This window comes from Furipterus horrens, unplaced genomic scaffold (assembly GCF_987537825.1).
Source record: "Furipterus horrens unplaced genomic scaffold, mFurHor1.1.pri manual_scaffold_9, whole genome shotgun sequence".
In the NCBI taxonomy this organism is placed as follows: Eukaryota; Metazoa; Chordata; class Mammalia; order Chiroptera; family Furipteridae; genus Furipterus; species Furipterus horrens.
The window spans coordinates 48,885,040-48,904,260 of record NW_028327179.1 but is presented as its reverse complement, the minus strand read 5'-3'; the positions used below and the strand labels follow the sequence as shown (position 1 = coordinate 48,904,260).

At 38.2% G+C, this 19,221-nt stretch overlaps 1 protein-coding gene across 4 annotated transcripts in view; it reads right to left on the bottom strand.

Annotated features, from left to right (window-relative positions):
- FAM185A (family with sequence similarity 185 member A) overlaps nt 1-18,938 on the bottom strand; it is an 81,584-nt gene extending 62,646 nt beyond the window's left edge. For all 4 annotated transcript variants that reach the window (XM_090286728.1, XM_090286729.1, XM_090286731.1 and 1 more), the window contains exons 1-4: nt 18,173-18,938; nt 12,839-12,948; nt 11,018-11,110; nt 7,247-7,385 (exon numbers count right to left, since the gene is read on the bottom strand). In XM_090286728.1, coding sequence (XP_090142854.1) covers nt 7,247-7,385; nt 11,018-11,110; nt 12,839-12,948; nt 18,173-18,623 — 793 coding nt within the window. In that variant the 5' untranslated portion in view covers nt 18,624-18,938. The remainder of the gene's footprint in view (nt 1-7,246; nt 7,386-11,017; nt 11,111-12,838; nt 12,949-18,172) is intronic.
- Between the last annotated feature and the right edge of the window lie 283 nt (nt 18,939-19,221).

Sequence of the window (19,221 nt, the reverse complement as noted above, 5' to 3'; positions counted from 1 at the left end):
ATTCCTGTACTTGAGGATTTGTACTACACCTGAGCAGCCTCTTCTACACTGGATCTGATTTTGATGTAGATATTCTGGAATCTGAGATGATGTATAATGGGATGAGACTTCCAGGATTCTTGGGAGGAAGGGAGTGTATTTTGCATACGGGAGGGGCATGAATCATGGGAAGTGGGGGTTGGGGCAGAGGACAGACTAGCCATCCAACACCTTATAGGATATCTGGGGATATACACACATGAAAAGTTAAAAATTAGTACTTATTAATAATTATAAGTTAACCTTATAAGTGAACAGTATGAATTAGGTGCCACAGCCATTCAAGGAAGAGACTAAAATGACCTAACATGCACATGGAGAATAGTCATATTGGAGATTAGCATCATAGTTGACATTTGAAACATAGGTAAAATTTGAATATGCTGAGGGGGAAAGATTTTCTGAAAAAATTACGTAAGCAAAGATAAAAATGTGGAACTGTACATGTTATGTTTAAATCATGTGAATCAGGCAAGTCTATGAGACAGGGATCACATCTTATTTAGCATTATACTTCGAGAGCTTAGCACAGTAACCAGTATAAACACAGTAAATACTATATTTGTTGAATAAATGTTCAATTTTAGTTTGGAAAAGTTGGTGCTGAGCAATCTGTAGCAGAACCATGGAACACTATATTATTGACTTTATCCTACACTGAAGGAGTCAACAAAGAATTTCAAGATGGAAATAATACATGAAAACCATGTTTTGGGATCATTAACATAGAGTGAGAAAGTGGATGCTTCCTCTTTATTGCTTTCACCTCCTGAACTCTTCAAAAATAAGATGAAGGAAACACCTAATATTTGTGATTTTAAATATTAGTAAAGAACAATGACAGAGTTTGACAGTAGGCCATTTAGTTAGTGAGTCCAGTCACTCATCTTAGAAAGGCAAATGAATTTTATTTTCTTATACTAGTCTTCAATGAACGCAATAAAAAAAAAAAAAATCACTATTGAGACTTCTGGCCAAGATGGAGGCCTAGACCAACGGCTCTCAACCTGTCGGTCGCAACCCCTTTGGGGGTTGAACGACCCTTTCACAGGGGTCGCCTAAGACCATCGGAAAACACATATATAATTACATATTGTTTTTGTGATTAATCACTATGCTTTAATTATGTTCAATTTGTAACAATGAAAATACATCCTGCATATCAGATATTTACATTATGATTCATAACAGTAGCAAAATTACAGTTATGAAGTAGCAACAAAAATAATTTTATGGTTGGGGGTCACCACAACATGAGGAACTGTATTAAAGGGTCGCGGCATTAGGAAGGTTGAGAACCACTGGCCTAGACTGACATGCTCCGTCTCCCTCCACAACTAAAAAGGAATACAACTACTGCAAAACCATAAATAACCAGAAGTTCCAGAAAATAAATGGAAGTCCAACATATGAAGTTATAAAGAAGTGGCACTCGTCTGGACAGGTAGGAGCAGCAAAGCCAGGGCAGAGAGGTCATGCTGTGCTGGTTACGGTGGCAGGAGAGTGGTAAGCACAGACACCCATATTTAAGGGGAGGTGAGAAGTGCCTGGGGAGCACCTCTGCTGAAGACCAGACCTGTCAGCTTGGGATTCCAAAGCCAGGGAAGGCAGACCTCCATTGCCTTGGACTGTGAGGCCCAGAGTGGGTGGGGACGGAGAAGGAGGCTCCCAGTCTCTCAGTGGAGAGTGAACAGCAGGAACCCATCTTGGACCCCCACCCCTGCAGAAAACGCCATAGCGTGGTGAGAAGCATCGCCCAGCTGTGATGAGTGCATGGGGCTCTGCACCCTATAGCATAGAAGGTGTGACAGCCCTGTCCAGGAAGCAAAGGTAAATACAAAACTGTCAGGATGGCACAGATCATGATAGAGATCCTGGTGATGCAGCTGACCAGACAGCAAATATCTAATCTAACGGACCAGCAGATAGATAATCTTTCTCAGGCTCAGTTCAGAGCTTTGGCTATAAAAAATGCTTACAGACATAACAGCAGATCTTAAACAAGACGGGGAAGAAATGAAGACTAGTCCTGCTGAAATGAATAAAAACATATACAAAACTAGTGGTAAGGGAAAGAAAACCAGGGATCAAATCAACAAATCAGAACACAGGGAAGGAATAAACAGTCAACCAATGCAGAAAGAGGAAATGAAAAGTGAGGAAAATGATGAGAGGCTCAGAAACTTATCGAACAGCTATAAGTGGGCCAACATCCGAATCATAGGATTGCCAGAAGGTGAAGAAGAAGAACTAGAAATTGAAAAATTATGTGAAAAAATAATGAAGCAGAACTTCCCGAACTTGGGGAAGGAAATAGACTTACAGGTTCAGAAAGGACAGAGAGTTCCAAAACAACTGGACCCAGGGAGAACCACACCAAGACACATTATAATCAAAATGTCAAAAATTAAGGATAAAGAGAATCTTAAAAGCAGCAAGAGAGAAGAAGAGAATTACATACAAAAGGGTCCCAATAAGACTATCAGCTGATTTCTCAAAAGAAACTCTGCAGGCAAGAAGGGACTGGCAAGAAATATTCAAAGTAATGAAAAGCAAACACCTACAACCACGATTACTCTATCCAGCGAAGCTGTCATTCAGAATAGAAGGGCAGAGAAAGTGCTTCCAGGGCAAAGTAAAACTGAAGGAGTTCATTAGATCTAAACCACTGTTATATGAAATGTCAAAGGGACTTGTTTAGGAGAAAGAGGATCAAAACTATGAACATTAAAATGAAAACTGTATCACAATAACCAACAACAGAAGCTAGGGAACCGAAACAAAGGCAGACTAAGTGGGCAATGAGAGTGGGAAAAGAATTATAGGTATGGGGAACATTTTGCAGGGAGGTCAACAGGGAGGGGGAAGGGGGGAAAAGGAGGGAGATGGTACAGGAATTAAGAAGCATAGTAGGAGGGAGTGGAGTAGACAGGAAGATGTTGAGAAGAACTATATGCACAAACAATGGGCATGGACTAAGAGGGGGGAACAACTGGAGGGAGGGATGTCACTGGGTGGAGGGGAACAAAAGGAAAAGAAATTGGGACAACTGTAACAGCATAATCAATAAAGCATATTAAAATAAAATACTTTCACATGGGCTATATCATCCTGTTCATGTCAATAATTTTTCCCAAATAAACATATTTGCAGCATTCAAAAAATAAAAAATAAAATAAAATTATATTCATTAATAATTTATTCCAAACAATAAGTTAAATATAAAACACTAGAATAACTGTCATGAGGATTCCAACATATTAAACCTAATCAATGTTTAAATTATAAGTAAAACCAATCCCAAAAAACCATTTCAAGGAAGATTTTCTTTCTCTCTAAAAGAGTCAGGAGGCTATATATATATATGCTTTTAAAATATATTTAGTAGAATACATGTAAATACATATATGTCTTATATATGTGGAAAATTCTTTAAAATCATAAATATTCAAATAGAATATAATAAAATGAACTTAACACAATCTAATTTTTGATAAGTTAGAAAGATATCAAAGTAGTATACTGTCACAAAATCATTTATTTAAGCAAACTATTCAAGTACCCTATTCTCTCATTAGATTCCCAGTGCCAGAACAGTGTTGAATCAATGAATACGCTAGTTTCTTTTGTATTAATAATTGTGATTCAACCAACCCTACAAATAGTACTCATTACTCACTACCAGAAAATACAAGGTAGGAAAAAATATAGGTCTATAGTCATTCATGTGGAAAATAATACAATAATTAATAAATACTAATACAAGAATAAACTCTGCTTTGTATACTCACAACTATAATCCTACTTTTGTCACGCCTTGTCTGTTAAATGAAACAGTAAATACAATTGTAGTGGATGCTGTCATTCATCATCCAGACTCCTTTTATAACTGAAAGGTTTATTTTCCTAGCTGTTGGGAATACCTCTGGCAAATAGCTGTCAGCCTTCTTAGGGGCTCAGATAAGGAGAACCATTCTGGCCCAAGATCATACTCCTTCCTGAAGCAGCCTGCATCTAATTGAGGCAGGAGAATAAGCTAGGAAAATTTCTAGGCAGATAGAATGAGGAAACAAATAAAATAAACAAGATCAAACAATTTGACCAATTTATAGTCAGCTAGTATATCAATCACAAGACCTTATCTTCCTTCACCAAGGACACCTGAGAAAAAATGGTTTATACCTCTCCTCCCAGACCAGATATTAAATAGCTTAAATTGGGACAGAGACCCAATTAGTGCCGTTTGTGCCAGCCAAACCCAAGGCTGGATGAAGTCAGAACAAATAACAAAAACTTGAGTACAGACAGGCAGACCCAAGAAAAAAGTAGTGAAGCTAACCAGAGACTAATTCCAAATTCCCCTATACCCTCATGTTGATGCATCAGCATATTAAAAGTGCACCTGGAAAGCTGATGAATATTCTACTGAAACCCTTCCCTAGGACTCTTGCCCACAGAAGAGATAAAAACCGTCAAGGCAAAGGATACCAGCACATGCTCTCTCTAGAGCACACCCATGCCTGTTCTCGAGCATGAACTTTTTACTTTCTTTCTCCTAAACTCTAAGGGTCCCCATGAGACTTGCAACCAGGGAAGCAGCAAGTATTGGCAGCTCATTCCAGGCTTAACACCTGAACCTGTCTCCAAGGCCCCCTTTTCTCTGACTTTCCAGTGACCTAGCAGCAGCCCCACCTTGGCTCACTTCTTTTCTATAACTTCTCTATGGAGCAAAAGCAGAGCACTGCCTAGGTTCTCTCCTGTTGCTTTTACTATCCTAACTTCTTCCTTTGTTTCACTGTCTCCAGCTTTCATAAGCATACTCTCAAAATCACCTAGACTTGTGTTGTGAAATCTTTCCTACACAAAGTCAAAAACCCATACACTACAGGTGGGCCCAACACAGACCTGCTCCAGGTCTGGTCCCCATCAGATAACATAATAACTGGGGATATAAAGGTCCAGCTCTCCTGAACCCAACTTGAGACAGTTATAAGAACTACCCCAGCTCCAGAACTCCCTCTTGGCGTTTTGAAACTACATCACACTCCAACTTCTACAGAAAATGGCTTCCTTCCTTTGCGTGGCATTGGTGCCACAAGGCCTCCCTGGTAAATATGCTGCACTCTAACTTCCATCTGAGAGCCTGCTTTCAAGAAACCCAACCTGAGACAACAATCCAAGAGAGGATGCAGGTCTGATCCAAATTTAAACCATCTAAGGAAAGGTATTTAACATCATATTAACAGTCAATAAATATAAAGGCTTTATGAAGACTAAGGAATCATGAACTCTTTTATCCCTAAAGCCTGTTTCCATTTCAGCTACTATAAGTAATCAAGAGACCTAGAGTATTTTGAGGACTGCCTCAAAAAAGTGCACTGGTTTTACTATCATATAATTATTAATGACAGCATGTACTAAATGCAATTCTTGTCTAACCTAAAACAAAAAAATTAAATATTAGTGAATTTAGTATAAACATGGTATACAGCATTGCAGAGAACAGAGCAGCCCTTATCAAAAATGTTAACTAATTGTGACTTGGTAAGAAATTGCTTTACCACTAAAAGCTACTCACTATATTAACTACAGTGCTTTTAATTGCAATTAAGAAATACAATGCTTACAAAAAAAAAAAATCACTGTTGAACTCTACTTAAGACACAGAGGCAAACATAGGACCCATCAAGATGAGGAGACAGAGAAGTGTGGCCCAAAAGGGGGAACGGATCAAGGTTCCAGTGAGAGAACTAAGCGACAAGGAGATAGCCAACCTCACAGATGAGGAGATAGACAACCAAGCAGATGCAAAATTCAAAATACTGATGATAAAGATGCACACAGGCTTGACAGATATGCTTGAGTACAGCAAACACGTAAGAGAAGAAGTGAAGGCTATGCTAAGTGAAACGAAGGAAAATCCACACAAAACCAATGGTGAAGGGAAGGAAACTGGGGTTCAAATCAATGATTTGGAACATAAGGAAGAAAAAAAACAGTCAACCAGTGCAAAATGAGGAAGCAAGAATTGAAAAAAGGAGAAAAACTTCCCAAATTTTGCAAAGGAGATGGACATACCGGTCCAGGAAGCACGGAGGGTCCCAGGCAAGCTGGACCCAGAGGGGACCACACCAGGATGCATCATGACTAAGATGCCAAAGGTGAAAGATAAGAGTCCTGGGGGCAGCAAGAGAGAGGCAGAGAGTTGCCTACAGGGGGGTGCCTATAGGACTATCAGCTGATTTCTCAGGACACTTTGCAGGCAGGAAGGGTCTGGCAAGCAGTATTCAATGTGATGAAATGCAACATATACCAAGATTACTCTATACAGCAAAGCTATCATTTGGAATGGAAGGGCAGATGAAGTGCTTCCCAGACAAGGCGAAGCTGAAGGAGTTCATCATCACCAAGCCATTATTATATGAAATATCAAAGGGACTTACTTGAGAAGAAGATCAAAAGTATGAACACTAAAATGACAATAAACTCACAACTATCAACAATTGAATCTAAAAAATAAAAACAAAATCCAACTAAGCAAACCAGAATAGGAACAGAATCACAGGTATGGGGATCATTTGGAGGGTTACCAGCTGGGAGGGGGGAGGGGGAGAAATGGGGATATGGTGCAGGTATTAAGAAGCATAATTGGTTGGTACAAAATAGACAGGGGGATGTTAAGAATAATATAGGAAAGGGTGAAGCCAAAGAACTTACATGCACATCCCATGGACATGAACTAGGTGGGGTGGGGTTGCTGGAGGGAAGGGGGGTACTGGGCGGAGGGGAGCAAAGGGGAAATAATTGGAACTACTGTAACTATATAATAAAATATACTTAAAAAACAAAAAACAAAACAAAACAAAAAACATCTTTACTTTTAACACTGCTTTTATTTCTTTGTGCTTCCTTCTGAGGATCTCCTGCACATGTTTCCTTGTTGTTGGTATCTTTTTATTTAAAAAAAATACCTTAAAAATCATAATTATTCTTAACTTCATATATAACTACATAACATTCAATCCCTTGCCAAAATTAAATAGCTTATAAATCATTTTGTTTTACGGGATTTTAAAAAGATGGTTACTCTGTAATTCATTATTTAGAGAGCCAGTTTCCTAATGGTAGATCCTTTAACTACACAGTCATCTCTTAAAATTTATATTATGTGGAAAGTCTGAGATATTTTAGGCCTTTGTCATCTTACCATGAACACTTCCTAATGTAATATCCCCAGCAGCAGAAGATAGAAATGATGATTCTGTATAAAGATACTTGGCTTTCAGCAAACCATCTTCAGTAGATATATTAATAGAACTTCCTTGCATTTTATCTACAGTCACAGTCTAGTAAGAGAAAGACTCAAATCAATTTATTATAAAACAAGACTGATAAAAAGCCAAAATGGTACCCACAGAAGTACTGAGCAACTACATAAAAAGTTACTACTCAATCACTTTATTGATTTTGATTCTCTAACTGGATCAGTCACAAGATTAAGAGTAGGACTGTATTCTCTGTGGAATGTGAAAGAGATCCATTATATTTCTTCATTTATTTAGATGTTATTTAATTTCTCTTAATAATGTTTTATATTATATTTTCTACAAAGTTTTTCATCTTTTGTTATATTTATTCCTATTTCTCCTATTTGATATTTCTAAGTGCTATTATAAAAGATATTTTTAGTTTCATTTTATCTTAAATGGCTTTTTAATTTGACCTTAAACCCACAACTACACTACACTCACAAATTCTAATAATCTACCTGGATTAAAAAAAAAAAATTCTTACATGCATAATTATATTACCTACAAGTGATAATTTCATTTCTTTCCTTTCAAGCTCCATATTAATGTTTTTCATGCTCCTTCCTCCTTTACTATCTATCTGGCTCAGGCCTCTAATTCAATGGTGAATAGAAACTATGGAATAGCAAGAATCCTCATTTTACTCTGGTTGTCAGAGGGGAAGCTTACAACATTGCATAACTGAGAAGGATGTTTGCTATAGATGCTTTTTTGATCCCTTTTATCAGATTAAGGAAGTTCCCTTATATTTTAAAGTTGTTTTGTTGTTGTTGTTTAAACCACAATGGGTTTTTAATTTTAGTACATATTTTATCTGATTTTCCTTTCATCTGTTAATGCAGTGAATACACTATTATTTTTAGAATTTTCCATTTACAGCTATTAAGGCAGTAGCTTCCCACAGAACAAAATGAAAGGAATTTTGTATTTATCCCTAAGTTTCCCTAACAAAATGTAGAATGCATTTATGTCTCTAACTTTTTATAGCTATAGAAGCTGTTTTAGGGAACACCAAAAGATAAATATATAAATATTGAGAGAATATTTGAAACTTAATTGAACAGGCAAAGGGGCACTTTTGATTAGACTCTCCTCACAACCAAACGAAGTCTTTAAGAGACACTAAGAATATCCGGAAAATGTCTAGGATTTACTTTGTTCATGAAATACTAAATATTTCACTCTGTAGGAAGCTAGAAAAATATCCTCCACTGACCCACCACACAAATGAAAGCAAGTGAAAAGGCAGTACAACACTTCACCTACCACAATAATATAGTTATTTTAACAATCATTCTATAAAATTAATTTCAAACAAATTCAAAATTCACAAATATAATGTATTATACCAGATATTAACTATTGTAAAACAATTAAACTTAGGGTACCACAGTTTACAGCAAAATATCGAGGCTCTGATTTACAGTTATTAATGATAATGAAACAACTTGTCATAAAAGACTCCTTGGATTAAACTATATAGCTTGCTTATTAACAGAAATAGGTATTTAAAGAAAGAAAAAAAAGTAGATAGAAAAATCAATACCTTTCTGACAGCTATTGCTACAAATTAATTTTCTTTCCTATACAAGAGGGAAAACTTCTCATAAGTTATTATAAATCAACATTACATATAATGAAAATTATGTTTTAAGAAAGCACTGTGGCTTTGTAGCCCAACCTAAGAAAGAGAGGTCAACTGACAACTATGCCATTAATTCATCCAACAAGCAGATGAATTTCTCTCTTCTCTGTACCAAACTTGGGATACTGAAATTAATGATACAATCAAAAAACAGCAACTCCATATAAAATGACAAGTAAAGAATGCTGTTAAGTGTTTATAGAGCTCATTTGATTCTCACAATCTTGAGTAGGAAAAACAAATAATACCACCCCTGTTTTATAAATAATGAAATGAAGTCAGTAAAGTTAACTGGTAGATCCAGGACTGGTTGTTATCTTTATTATCTGTGTTTCATTTACCTTTATCTTCATCATTATAATAAACACCATATTAAAGTTAGCTATGTGACAGACATTAAGTATTTTGTCTGTGTTAAACCTTATAATCCTCATAACAACCATCCAAGTACAGTATTATTATTCCATTTTCCAGAAAATGAGGATACATAGAGATTAGATAATTTGTCTGAAGTTAAAAAGTTTAGTAAGTAGCTGAACCAGGATTGAAACCCAGGTAGTTTGGTTCTTAGTTCTGTGCTCTTAACCAAGTCACAATGCTTCCTCTCAAATATGCAAAGCAAATGTCTGTAAAAGTAGTATATTAAAAAGTTAATGTATTTCATAAACACTTATTTTATATAAAAAACCCATTAATTGAGAAATATGCTTTAAAAATTAACACTATAATGTAAATATAAAGAAATATCTAGACTGATTCTGTAATACAACACAAAACTCAATCAAGTAAGAAACAAAATAGTAAACAGAAAGTAGGGATAAATGAATATGCAATAAAGCATGAAAGTTGGAAGAAATAATGAGTGTAAACAGTGGCCAAAATATTCAAAATAGGAAATAACTAAGAGATTATTTAAAATCTTCAATATTTATAGTTGAATGTCAATATGCAATATTCTAGTAACTTAGATCATTTCATACAACAAGCCATCATTTAAAGGACAGAGTTTGAAGGAGATACAAAGTGGTCCAATTCCCCTTTAGTACCTCCAAGACCACAGCTATCTGAGAGGTGAAACTAACTGTCATCTCAAAAGAGCTGCCACATAAAGCAAGGTAGTGTCTTTCAATACTTTCCTGGTTTAATATAAAGATAAATTTAAATGTGTGGGTTCAAACAGTCTCCCACAGATTGATGGCAGAAAATAAAAGTGACAACAGTAGAAACAATTAGTGTTATAATCCACCTTAATTATGCCAACAGTAATCTACCTATAAGATATACTCACAACTTCTCCCAAACAATTATCTGAGAATACATCTGAATATGGAATTTAACAACTTTATAACAAAAGATCCTTGCAAACTGTATAAGTACAAAATAATAGATGACTTAGATCTTTCACAAAGATTTAAAACATTATCAGTCATGTTAAAAAATTTGTGGCAATTTATACTTCAGAATTACACTTTTACTCTGAATACTATGCTAAATCACAAAAAAGCAATAAAAGTCGATTAAAAAATATAATACCAACTATTTTATAACCACCAAAATCCATATGGAACAGTAATGCTATCTGGTGGTGCCATCTTGTGGAAAATACTGAAGTTGAGTTTTGAAACTCATCCTTCAATTGCCATAAGGCAAAGTAAATAGGTCTTGGAAAAATACTCAAATAAACCTAACACATAATTTCATATCAATTATGGTGTATTGCTTAATGATCAATTTTAATCCATGATCATATAAATCTCTTCAGAACTAGAATTAAATATTAAGTATTTAAAGATGTTATTGATTCCAAATAAGAAACTAAGTAACTTTCAAAAGTATTATATCACAAACTAAAATTTAAATTGTATAATATTTAATCACCTCGATTTGAATTTTGAATTTACTACTGAGCTAAAATGTAGTAAAAAGGGAATGTTATGACACAGATTTTGTGGAACCCACCCACTGTATGAGTCAATTTGATATAAAACTGCAATTATTAAAAAAATGAAAGTTTCAGTCTTACACTTTTATCTGATGCATGAATCGCTATATTTCCATAAACTGTTCCCAGACAGATCACATTGCCACCTTTTGTCTGAACATGTAATTTTTGACTCTGAAAGACAAATACAAAATACACATAGAAAAAATGAGAATAAATTTGACTTACACTAATAAAAGGATTTCTTACATTTTATACATTTCTTTTAAAATAATAATAAAGCAGAAAAAAGGTACCAGGAATTGACTAGAAATGCATTGTTTGGACTAATAACATCAACTTGAAAAGAATTATCAACTGCTGTTAAGGAGATTAAATAAGCCCGGCAGATGCGAAGGGGAATAAAAGAGCTAGTTGGGTGTTCCAGGAGCTTCACTGAAAAAGAACTTGGGAATTAAAGATCACTGACTGGCAAACTAAACATAACTGATGATGAGGATGACAACAATAATCACTGTTACTATCCATTGTTATTAATATTCACCACAATATTTATCACTTATCTGACACTACTTTGCATCAAAATACAATATTCACTACATTAACTATCATTTAATCCTCAAAACAACTCATAGAAATGGGTATCATATTTTCCCAATTTTACAGAACAAATCCAAGATTCAGAAAAGTTAAATAAATTTATTAGCTGACATGGTTATAAAACCACAAAACCTAACAATCAAACTGTATAATTTCAAAACCTACACTCTTATGGCTGGATTCATCTGAAGGATATATTCACACTTAGGATAACAGCCGCACTGACTGTTAAACTTTGCAGCACAACACCCCAAAAACTGAAACTAAGTGAAAATTCCTGTAAACACAAATAAAACAGCAGTCACAAATTGTCTCTTCTGCCAGGCCAAAAAAAAAAAAAAGAGAATGAGTTGGTGAGTGTGTGTTTAACTTGATTTCACATTTAGCAACTGTGGCAGAAACTACTATAGGTCCACAAAAATCCGTATTTTTCAAAGTATTTAATAGGAGTATAGCTGAGCCCATGAAGAGACGGTGTTTTCCAGCTTTTCTCATCTCTTAGGTGTTACTAAGTTCTTGCCAGAAGAATGTAAATGGAAATACTATGTGCAATTTCCAGACTTAGGCTTTTAGAAGAATTGGTGTGCCTTCTCCATGCCCTGCGCCTTCCACCAGATGAGTGCAGATTACAATAAGGCTCTAAGAGATGGCAGAGCCCAAAGATGGAAGGAACTTAGAATCACTGAATAGAAAAGAGCCACCCACATATTTGGGCACAAATGAGAACTATAATTGTATGTAAACCATTAGATGTTAGGGCCATTTTTTAGAGTAGCTTACTTTACCTTAACCATTTACATATGTCTTCAGTTCTGCCACAATTAATAAAGAGAAAAAGAACAGGTAAATAGCAGAGAAATAAAAATAGCAAAAGTAAACTCACCAATATCATGACCAGCAATAGCAAAAAAGTGTCTAAAACATAGAGTAAAAAATTTGAAAAAAGAAACATTTACATTATGGTTGCTTTATTCAGGGGGAAAAAGAGAAGAACCTTATGTAAAATAGCCCAGAAATGAATTTCAAAAAAAATTTTTTTTAAAGGCATAATGAATCATTCTTAAAAAGTTTACCTGTAAAATAGCATAATAAACTACTTTATGCTTATATTGACATAAGTCTGAAGTCAAATGGTATATAATCCATCAAGCAGACAAGTAATTGATGAACATTAGAAAAGATTCAATATTCCCAATAAATGATATCCAGAATAACAGCTTTAGTCTGATACTGCAGTTCAGTTTAAGGTTGTTTTGTTTTTTTTTAAATAATGCCAAAACAAAATTAGAAAAATGCTTATACCTTAACGGACTGTAAGATACTAGTCCCCTGTTCAGTTTCAATTTTGCAATTATCACACTCAATATTTTGGACTTTTATATGGCCAGATCCTGATGACTTGATATTCAAATCTAGAAATGAAAAAAAAAAAAAGCAAGTTAGTATTATCGTTAATGGACTCCAAAGTATTTTGAATACCCCCAGAAATCAAGCTCCTCTGCTATATTCACAACACTACTGAATACAGTAGTTATATTCAGTAGTATAGTTGTCAGCAGTCTCTTTCTAAAGGTAAGGGGTGTCCACTATGGCAACAGGGCCAAATGTAATGTCTTTTTTGGCCATTTTTTAAAAAATAGAGCAGTTATTTCTGTTGGTCAACATCATCTAAAGAGAGAGTAACAGAGAAGGAGAGTAAAGGAGGTCAGGAACTCCAAATCTTAAAGGCACTCCTGGGAAAGATCATAGAAGCTTCTTTCCCACTGAGAAAACGCACATTACAGAGTTCCAGTAAGAATACAGCAAGTTAGTTAACAGGTCATATGGTAGACTGGATAAATCAGTTAGGCTATTGTTTCTTACATTCACGAAGATTCAAGAATTTGTTCCCCAAACATCCTCCAAATAAAAAGCATTTTGCAGAAGTAGTGTGGATCTGTATATACAATCATGACTTGTAAATCCTATCTCTAACCTTTTGTATCTTAAAAAAAGGATATTACCTGACTTCCAGCCAAGATGGAGGCGTAGACAGACACGCTGCGTCTCCCTCCACAACTAAGAAGGAATACAACTACCTCAAAACTAGAAACAACCAGAAGTTCCAGAAAATCAAACTGCATGGAAGTTCAGCAAACAAGGATATAAAGAAGAAATACTCATCCAGACAGGTAGGAGGGGTGGTGGTGGCAGCAGTGGCAACAGCAGCAGGTCGGTGAAAAGTGCAGTTACACGTTTTAAAAAGTCAGGAAGGATACCTGGGGAGCATTCCCAGCTCCTCAGCAGAGCGGCTCACTGTTCCAGCTCTGGAGAAAATCAAGCCTCATTGCTTTTGACTGTGCAAACCAGTGGGGGTTGAGACAGAAGCAGAAACTGCCAGTCTCTCAGCAGAGTCCGCTTGTTTAAAGGGCCCCCATGGACCTAGAACATCCGTAGACCCACCCACTCTGGGAAGAAGGACCAGGGCAGCAGCTAGAGGGGCGCCAATCCAGTGTGGAAGTGGGAGAAGTGCCTGGAAAAGGGGCGAGTGCTGGGCAAGCGGCACTGTTCCATCTCAGACCCCTCCCCCACATATAGCACCACAACATGGTGAAACAGGTCGCCCATTACTGACAAATACCTAAGGCTCCGCCCCTTACAATGTAGTAGGAGCGACAGCTCTGACTGGGACACAGAAGCAAACAAACACAGGAGTCTTCCAGCCAAGATGGAGGCCTAGACTGACATGCTCCGTCTCCCTCCACAACTAAGAAGGAATACAACTACTGCAAAACCAGCAATAACCAAAAGTTCCAGAAAATAAATGGAAGTCCAACGTATGAAGTTAAAAAGAAGTGGTGCTCATCCGGACAGGTAGGAGGGACGAAGCCGGGGAGGAGAGTTCAAGCTGCGCTGTCCATGGCAGCAGCAGTGACGGCGGCAGGACAGTGGTAAGCACAGACACCCGTATTTAAGGTGAGGCGAGAAGCACCTGGGGAGCACCCTCGGCTGCAGACCAGACCCGTCAGCTTGCAATTCCAAAGCTGGGGAAGGCAGACCCCCATTGCCTTGGACTGTGAGGCCCCATGGGGGTGGGACAGAGGAGGAGGCTCCCAGTCTCTCATCAGAGATTGAACGGCAGGAATCCATCTTGGACCACCACCGCCTCAGAAAACGCCCAGTTGTGACAAGTGCACAGGGCTCCGCCCTCTATAGCGTAGGTGGTGTGACAGCCCTGCCCAGGAAGCAAAGGTAAACACAAAACTGTTCAGGATGGCACAGATCATGATAGAGATCCCAGTGACACATCTGACCAGACAGCAAATTTCTAATCTAACCAAGGAGCAGATAGGAAATCTTTCTGAGGCACAGTTCAGAGCTTTACTTATAGAAGTGCTTACAGACATAACAACAGATCTTAAACAAGACAGGGAAGGCTAGTCCTGCTGAAATGAACAAAAACACGTACAAAACTAGTGGTGAGGGAAAGAAAACCAAGGATCAAATCAACAAATCAGAACACGGAATAAACAGTCAACCAGTGCAGAAAGAGGAAATGAGGAAAATGAGGAGAGGCTCAGAAACTTATTGGACAGCTATAAGCTAGCCAACATCCGAATCATAGGGTTGCCAGAAAGTGAAGAAGAATAACTAGAAATTGAAAAATTATGTGAAAAAATAATGAAGCAGAACTTCCCGAACTTGGGGAAGGAAATAGACTTACAGGTCCAGAAAGGACAGAGAGTTCCAAAACAACTGGACCCAGGGAGAACCACACCAAGACACATTATAATCAAAATGTCAAAAATTAAGGATAAAGAGAATCTTAAAAGCAGCAAGAGAGAAGAAGAGAATTACATACAAAGGGGTCCCAATAAGACTATCAGCTGATTTCTCAGAAGAAACTCTTCAGGCAAGAAGGGACTGGCAAGAAATATTCAAAGTAATGAAAAGCAAAAACCTACAACCATGATTACTCTATCCAGCGAAGCTGTCATTCAGAATAGAAGGGCAGAGAAAGTGCTTCCAGGGCAAAGTAAAACTGAAGGAGTTCATTAGATCCAAACCACTGTTATATGAAATGTCAAAGGGACTTGTTTAGGAGAAAGAGGATCAAAACTATGAACATTAAAATGAAAACTGTATCACAATAACCAACAACAGAAGCTAGGGAACCGAAACAAAGGCAAACTAAGTAGGCAACGAGAGGGAAAAGAATTATAGGTATGGGAAACATTATGGGGGAGGTCAGCAGGGAGGGGGAAGGGGGGAAAGGGAGGGAGATGGTACAGGAATTAAGAAGCATAGTAGGAGGGAGTGAAGTAGATAGGAAGATGTTGAGAAGAACTATATGCACAACCAATGGGCATGGACTAAGGAGGAGGGGACAACTGGAGGGAGGGGTGTCACTGGGTGGAGGGGAACAAAGGGAAAAGAAATTGGAACAACTGTAACAGCATAATCAATAAAGCATATATTTTTTAAAAAAGGATATTACCATGCAGCTATTTCCAAGGTATTTTCAGTAATAAAAAATGGGAACTTTGAAAAACCTAGTAATAAATGGTATTAAAATTTCAAAATTGTGGATAACAGTATTATTTGAAGAAAATTGGAAATAGTCACAGGTATCACCCTTGGCCATCAATTTAAGGTGTAATCTTAGTTGTCTCTGTGTAAAAATAAAAAGATAATAAACACTGATATTTAATGCCTAATTCAAATAAATATTGATGATTTCCCTTAAACCAAACTAGCAAATACTATATTGCCCCAAACTAATGAGGTATAAAACCACAATTTCAATAGTTATGGCATAAAAATTCTTACAGTTGTGAATATTGTAGTCTCTATAAAGGCTTAAAATAACAGCAATATTTTGGTTGGGATTTATCTAAAATATATAAAAAGATAATTTTGCCTCATACTTCCCTGAATATAAATGTAACTGCAAAATATTTACCCAGTTGTGTTACGGCATAAGGCTTGATCTAAGATAGCACTGATAGACGTGGAAAAAAGGAAACATTCTAAATTTACTCTACCCTCACCAGGTAGGTATAAAAGTTAAGGCTAGACACTGAATGGCAGTAATGTTACTCTCACCCATTTGTTGAAATGGGTCTAGACAAACTAGAGGAACAAGTATGAAGAAACTGAATTATGTAGATTTAAGGAGCCAATGGAATAGACACATGGAAATAGTCTATTGGAAATAGGGTTCTGGCTTTAAAGAAGAATCAACAAAAATAAGGTTAGGGGTCACTAACACAAGTATCTGTGCTGCCATAAAACTTTGTGTATCTGTTTCAATACTCAAGTCTATTTTATATTACAGTAATATATTGGAAATCATCTTCCTCACTCCAGAACGTTACATTTTGAGCTCAAGGACCTCATTCACCTAAGCTAGTTAGGAACTGAGAAGCAATGAAACATAGTGGTTGAGCAGTCCCGTCAGTTCAAATCCAGTTCCTACACTTTATCTGAGAGCGAATAGGCATATTTCTTGTCTAACTTCATCACAATATAAATTTCATGAAGGCACAGTTTTTCTTCTATTTGTTTACCCATAATAAATACGTACTCTATGAAACTTTCTGTATCTCAATTTCCTTATCTGAAATGGTGACAACGGTATCTACCTTGTAAGTTCAACTGTAAAGATCAGAAAAATTATTTTATAAGCGTTAGTTGCTGGTATGATCATCAATAAAATCATTCTTCAGCCTCAGGAAGGAGAACCTAGGGAGACTTTCCTTGAAAAGTGTTGGCTTGCATTTGAGAAATAACCTGCAACCCAAACACCTAGAAAATATATATTTTTAAAAGATTTTATTTACTTTTACAGAGAGGAAAGAGGGAAAGAAATATCTGTGTGAGAGAGAAATACACTGATCAGTTGCCTCTCGCACCCCTAACTGGGGGACCTGGCCTGCAACCCCAGCATGAGCCCTGACCAAAAATAAAACCCCTGACCTTTCGCTTGGCAAGCTGGCATTCAATCCACTGAGCCAAACCAGCCAGGGAAGAAACATATCTTGCAGGCTGTATCAATTAAAGTTTCTCAGGCAGTCTGGCTACGTGTTTTTTTTTTTTGTTGTTGTTGTTTTTTTTCTTTCCCCAAAACCTGGTCTTCACGGAAAGTTTACTGCAGCCAAAATGGATGGAGACATTTCAGTAAGAAGCTGGGTGCCTATCTGACACCAAACACTTGGTCCAGATTAGAAATGGAACATCCAATAGACATAGCTGTTCTGGGACAGGCCCCAGGCTGTAAGCAAGGGGAAACGTGGATGGACTGCCACACGATTGAGGGGATTATCAAGAAACGTCAGGCCTGAAAAATATACCACTTTTCTATCGACAAGGTACAATGACAGAAATAGGAACAAAGTTGCCAAAGGAGAACATAAGGGGCTCCAAAAATGTTATTTGAGTTATATTATTCCATATCATGTTTCCATTCGATTTATAAAACTTCTATGAATGGGAAACGAATTTGTAACTACTAGGAAACTCAATGTAGAACAGAAAAAAAGCAGCAGCTTTGAAGGGAAAAACTGTAAATTAGGTTAAAAAGTCTGATCCAAAGCGAACATCTAGAAGTGCACGTCGGCCTGGGACCCAAACCCGCTTTCACTTCACTTCACTTGCCAAACTTCAGGGGCGCTTGCACCTCCACGGACGCCCGAGGGTCAATGGTGTCAGATTCAATGGCCACCTCCTCCAGCGCCTCGTCGTACTTCACCTGTAGGCCGACCAGGGCCTGCGCCCCGCCCTCCGCTCCGCTCACGGCGACCAGCACGCGGTCGGCGTCCGGGTAGGTCAGAGGGTCCAGTGGCCTCACGACCAGCTGGCACGGAAGCCGCGCCCGCAGCCGGCCGAAGGGGCTCACCAGCAGCGCCCACTCCCTCAGAGTCCCGCGCGTGGGGCCCGGTGGCGAGCCCTCGGAGTCGGACCCGGGCGGGCGCTTGCCCCCACCTGAGCCGTAGCGCCGGGCCTGACGAGCCCCACACGCCCGGCGCCCCGCGGCCTTACCGGCCCACACTCGGAGGTGACTGAGCCAGAGGCACTCGAGCCCCCAGCCCGAGCGGGGGGCGAACATGGAGCGCCCCTCTGTCGCTGTCTCAGATCACCTACGCCACAGGCCAGTCTCACCACCTCCAGACCTCTTGGCACTGCGCTAGTTCAAGTCAAAAGGGCAATGTTTGCGAGGGGTTGCAGAAGTAGAACAAGACTGCTCACTCTGGCTCGCAATTTACACCTCAACCGGCACACGCCTCAGCAGCGAGTTGTTAATTTCAAAGCTCTAAGTATCCACCCTCATCCAGACTTCTACTCTACCGCCTCTCCTTTCGCAAAGACAGACGGGATAGTTCTCTAGGGAGCCCATCAGGGAAGGGTCGCGGGCTGTTCAGAAACTATATATCCCAGGAGGCAGTGCGCAGGGTAGAGCGCGAATAAGAGCAGGTGTGTTAGATTGTACTCGAAAGTCTCGCGTTCTTTGCCTCAAACTCATTAGCCATTGGACCGGCGGGAGGAAAAAAAAAAAATCTACATGTGATATCAGCTGGCCAATGGCAAGAGCGGAAGGGTCAAGGTGGGCAAGGCTGTGTGGTTTCCTTGGATACCGAGGACGCTACTTCTTAGGAGAGGGCGGAGCTTCAGAGTGAGACGCTGGAGGCCAGAACCCGCAGAGAAAC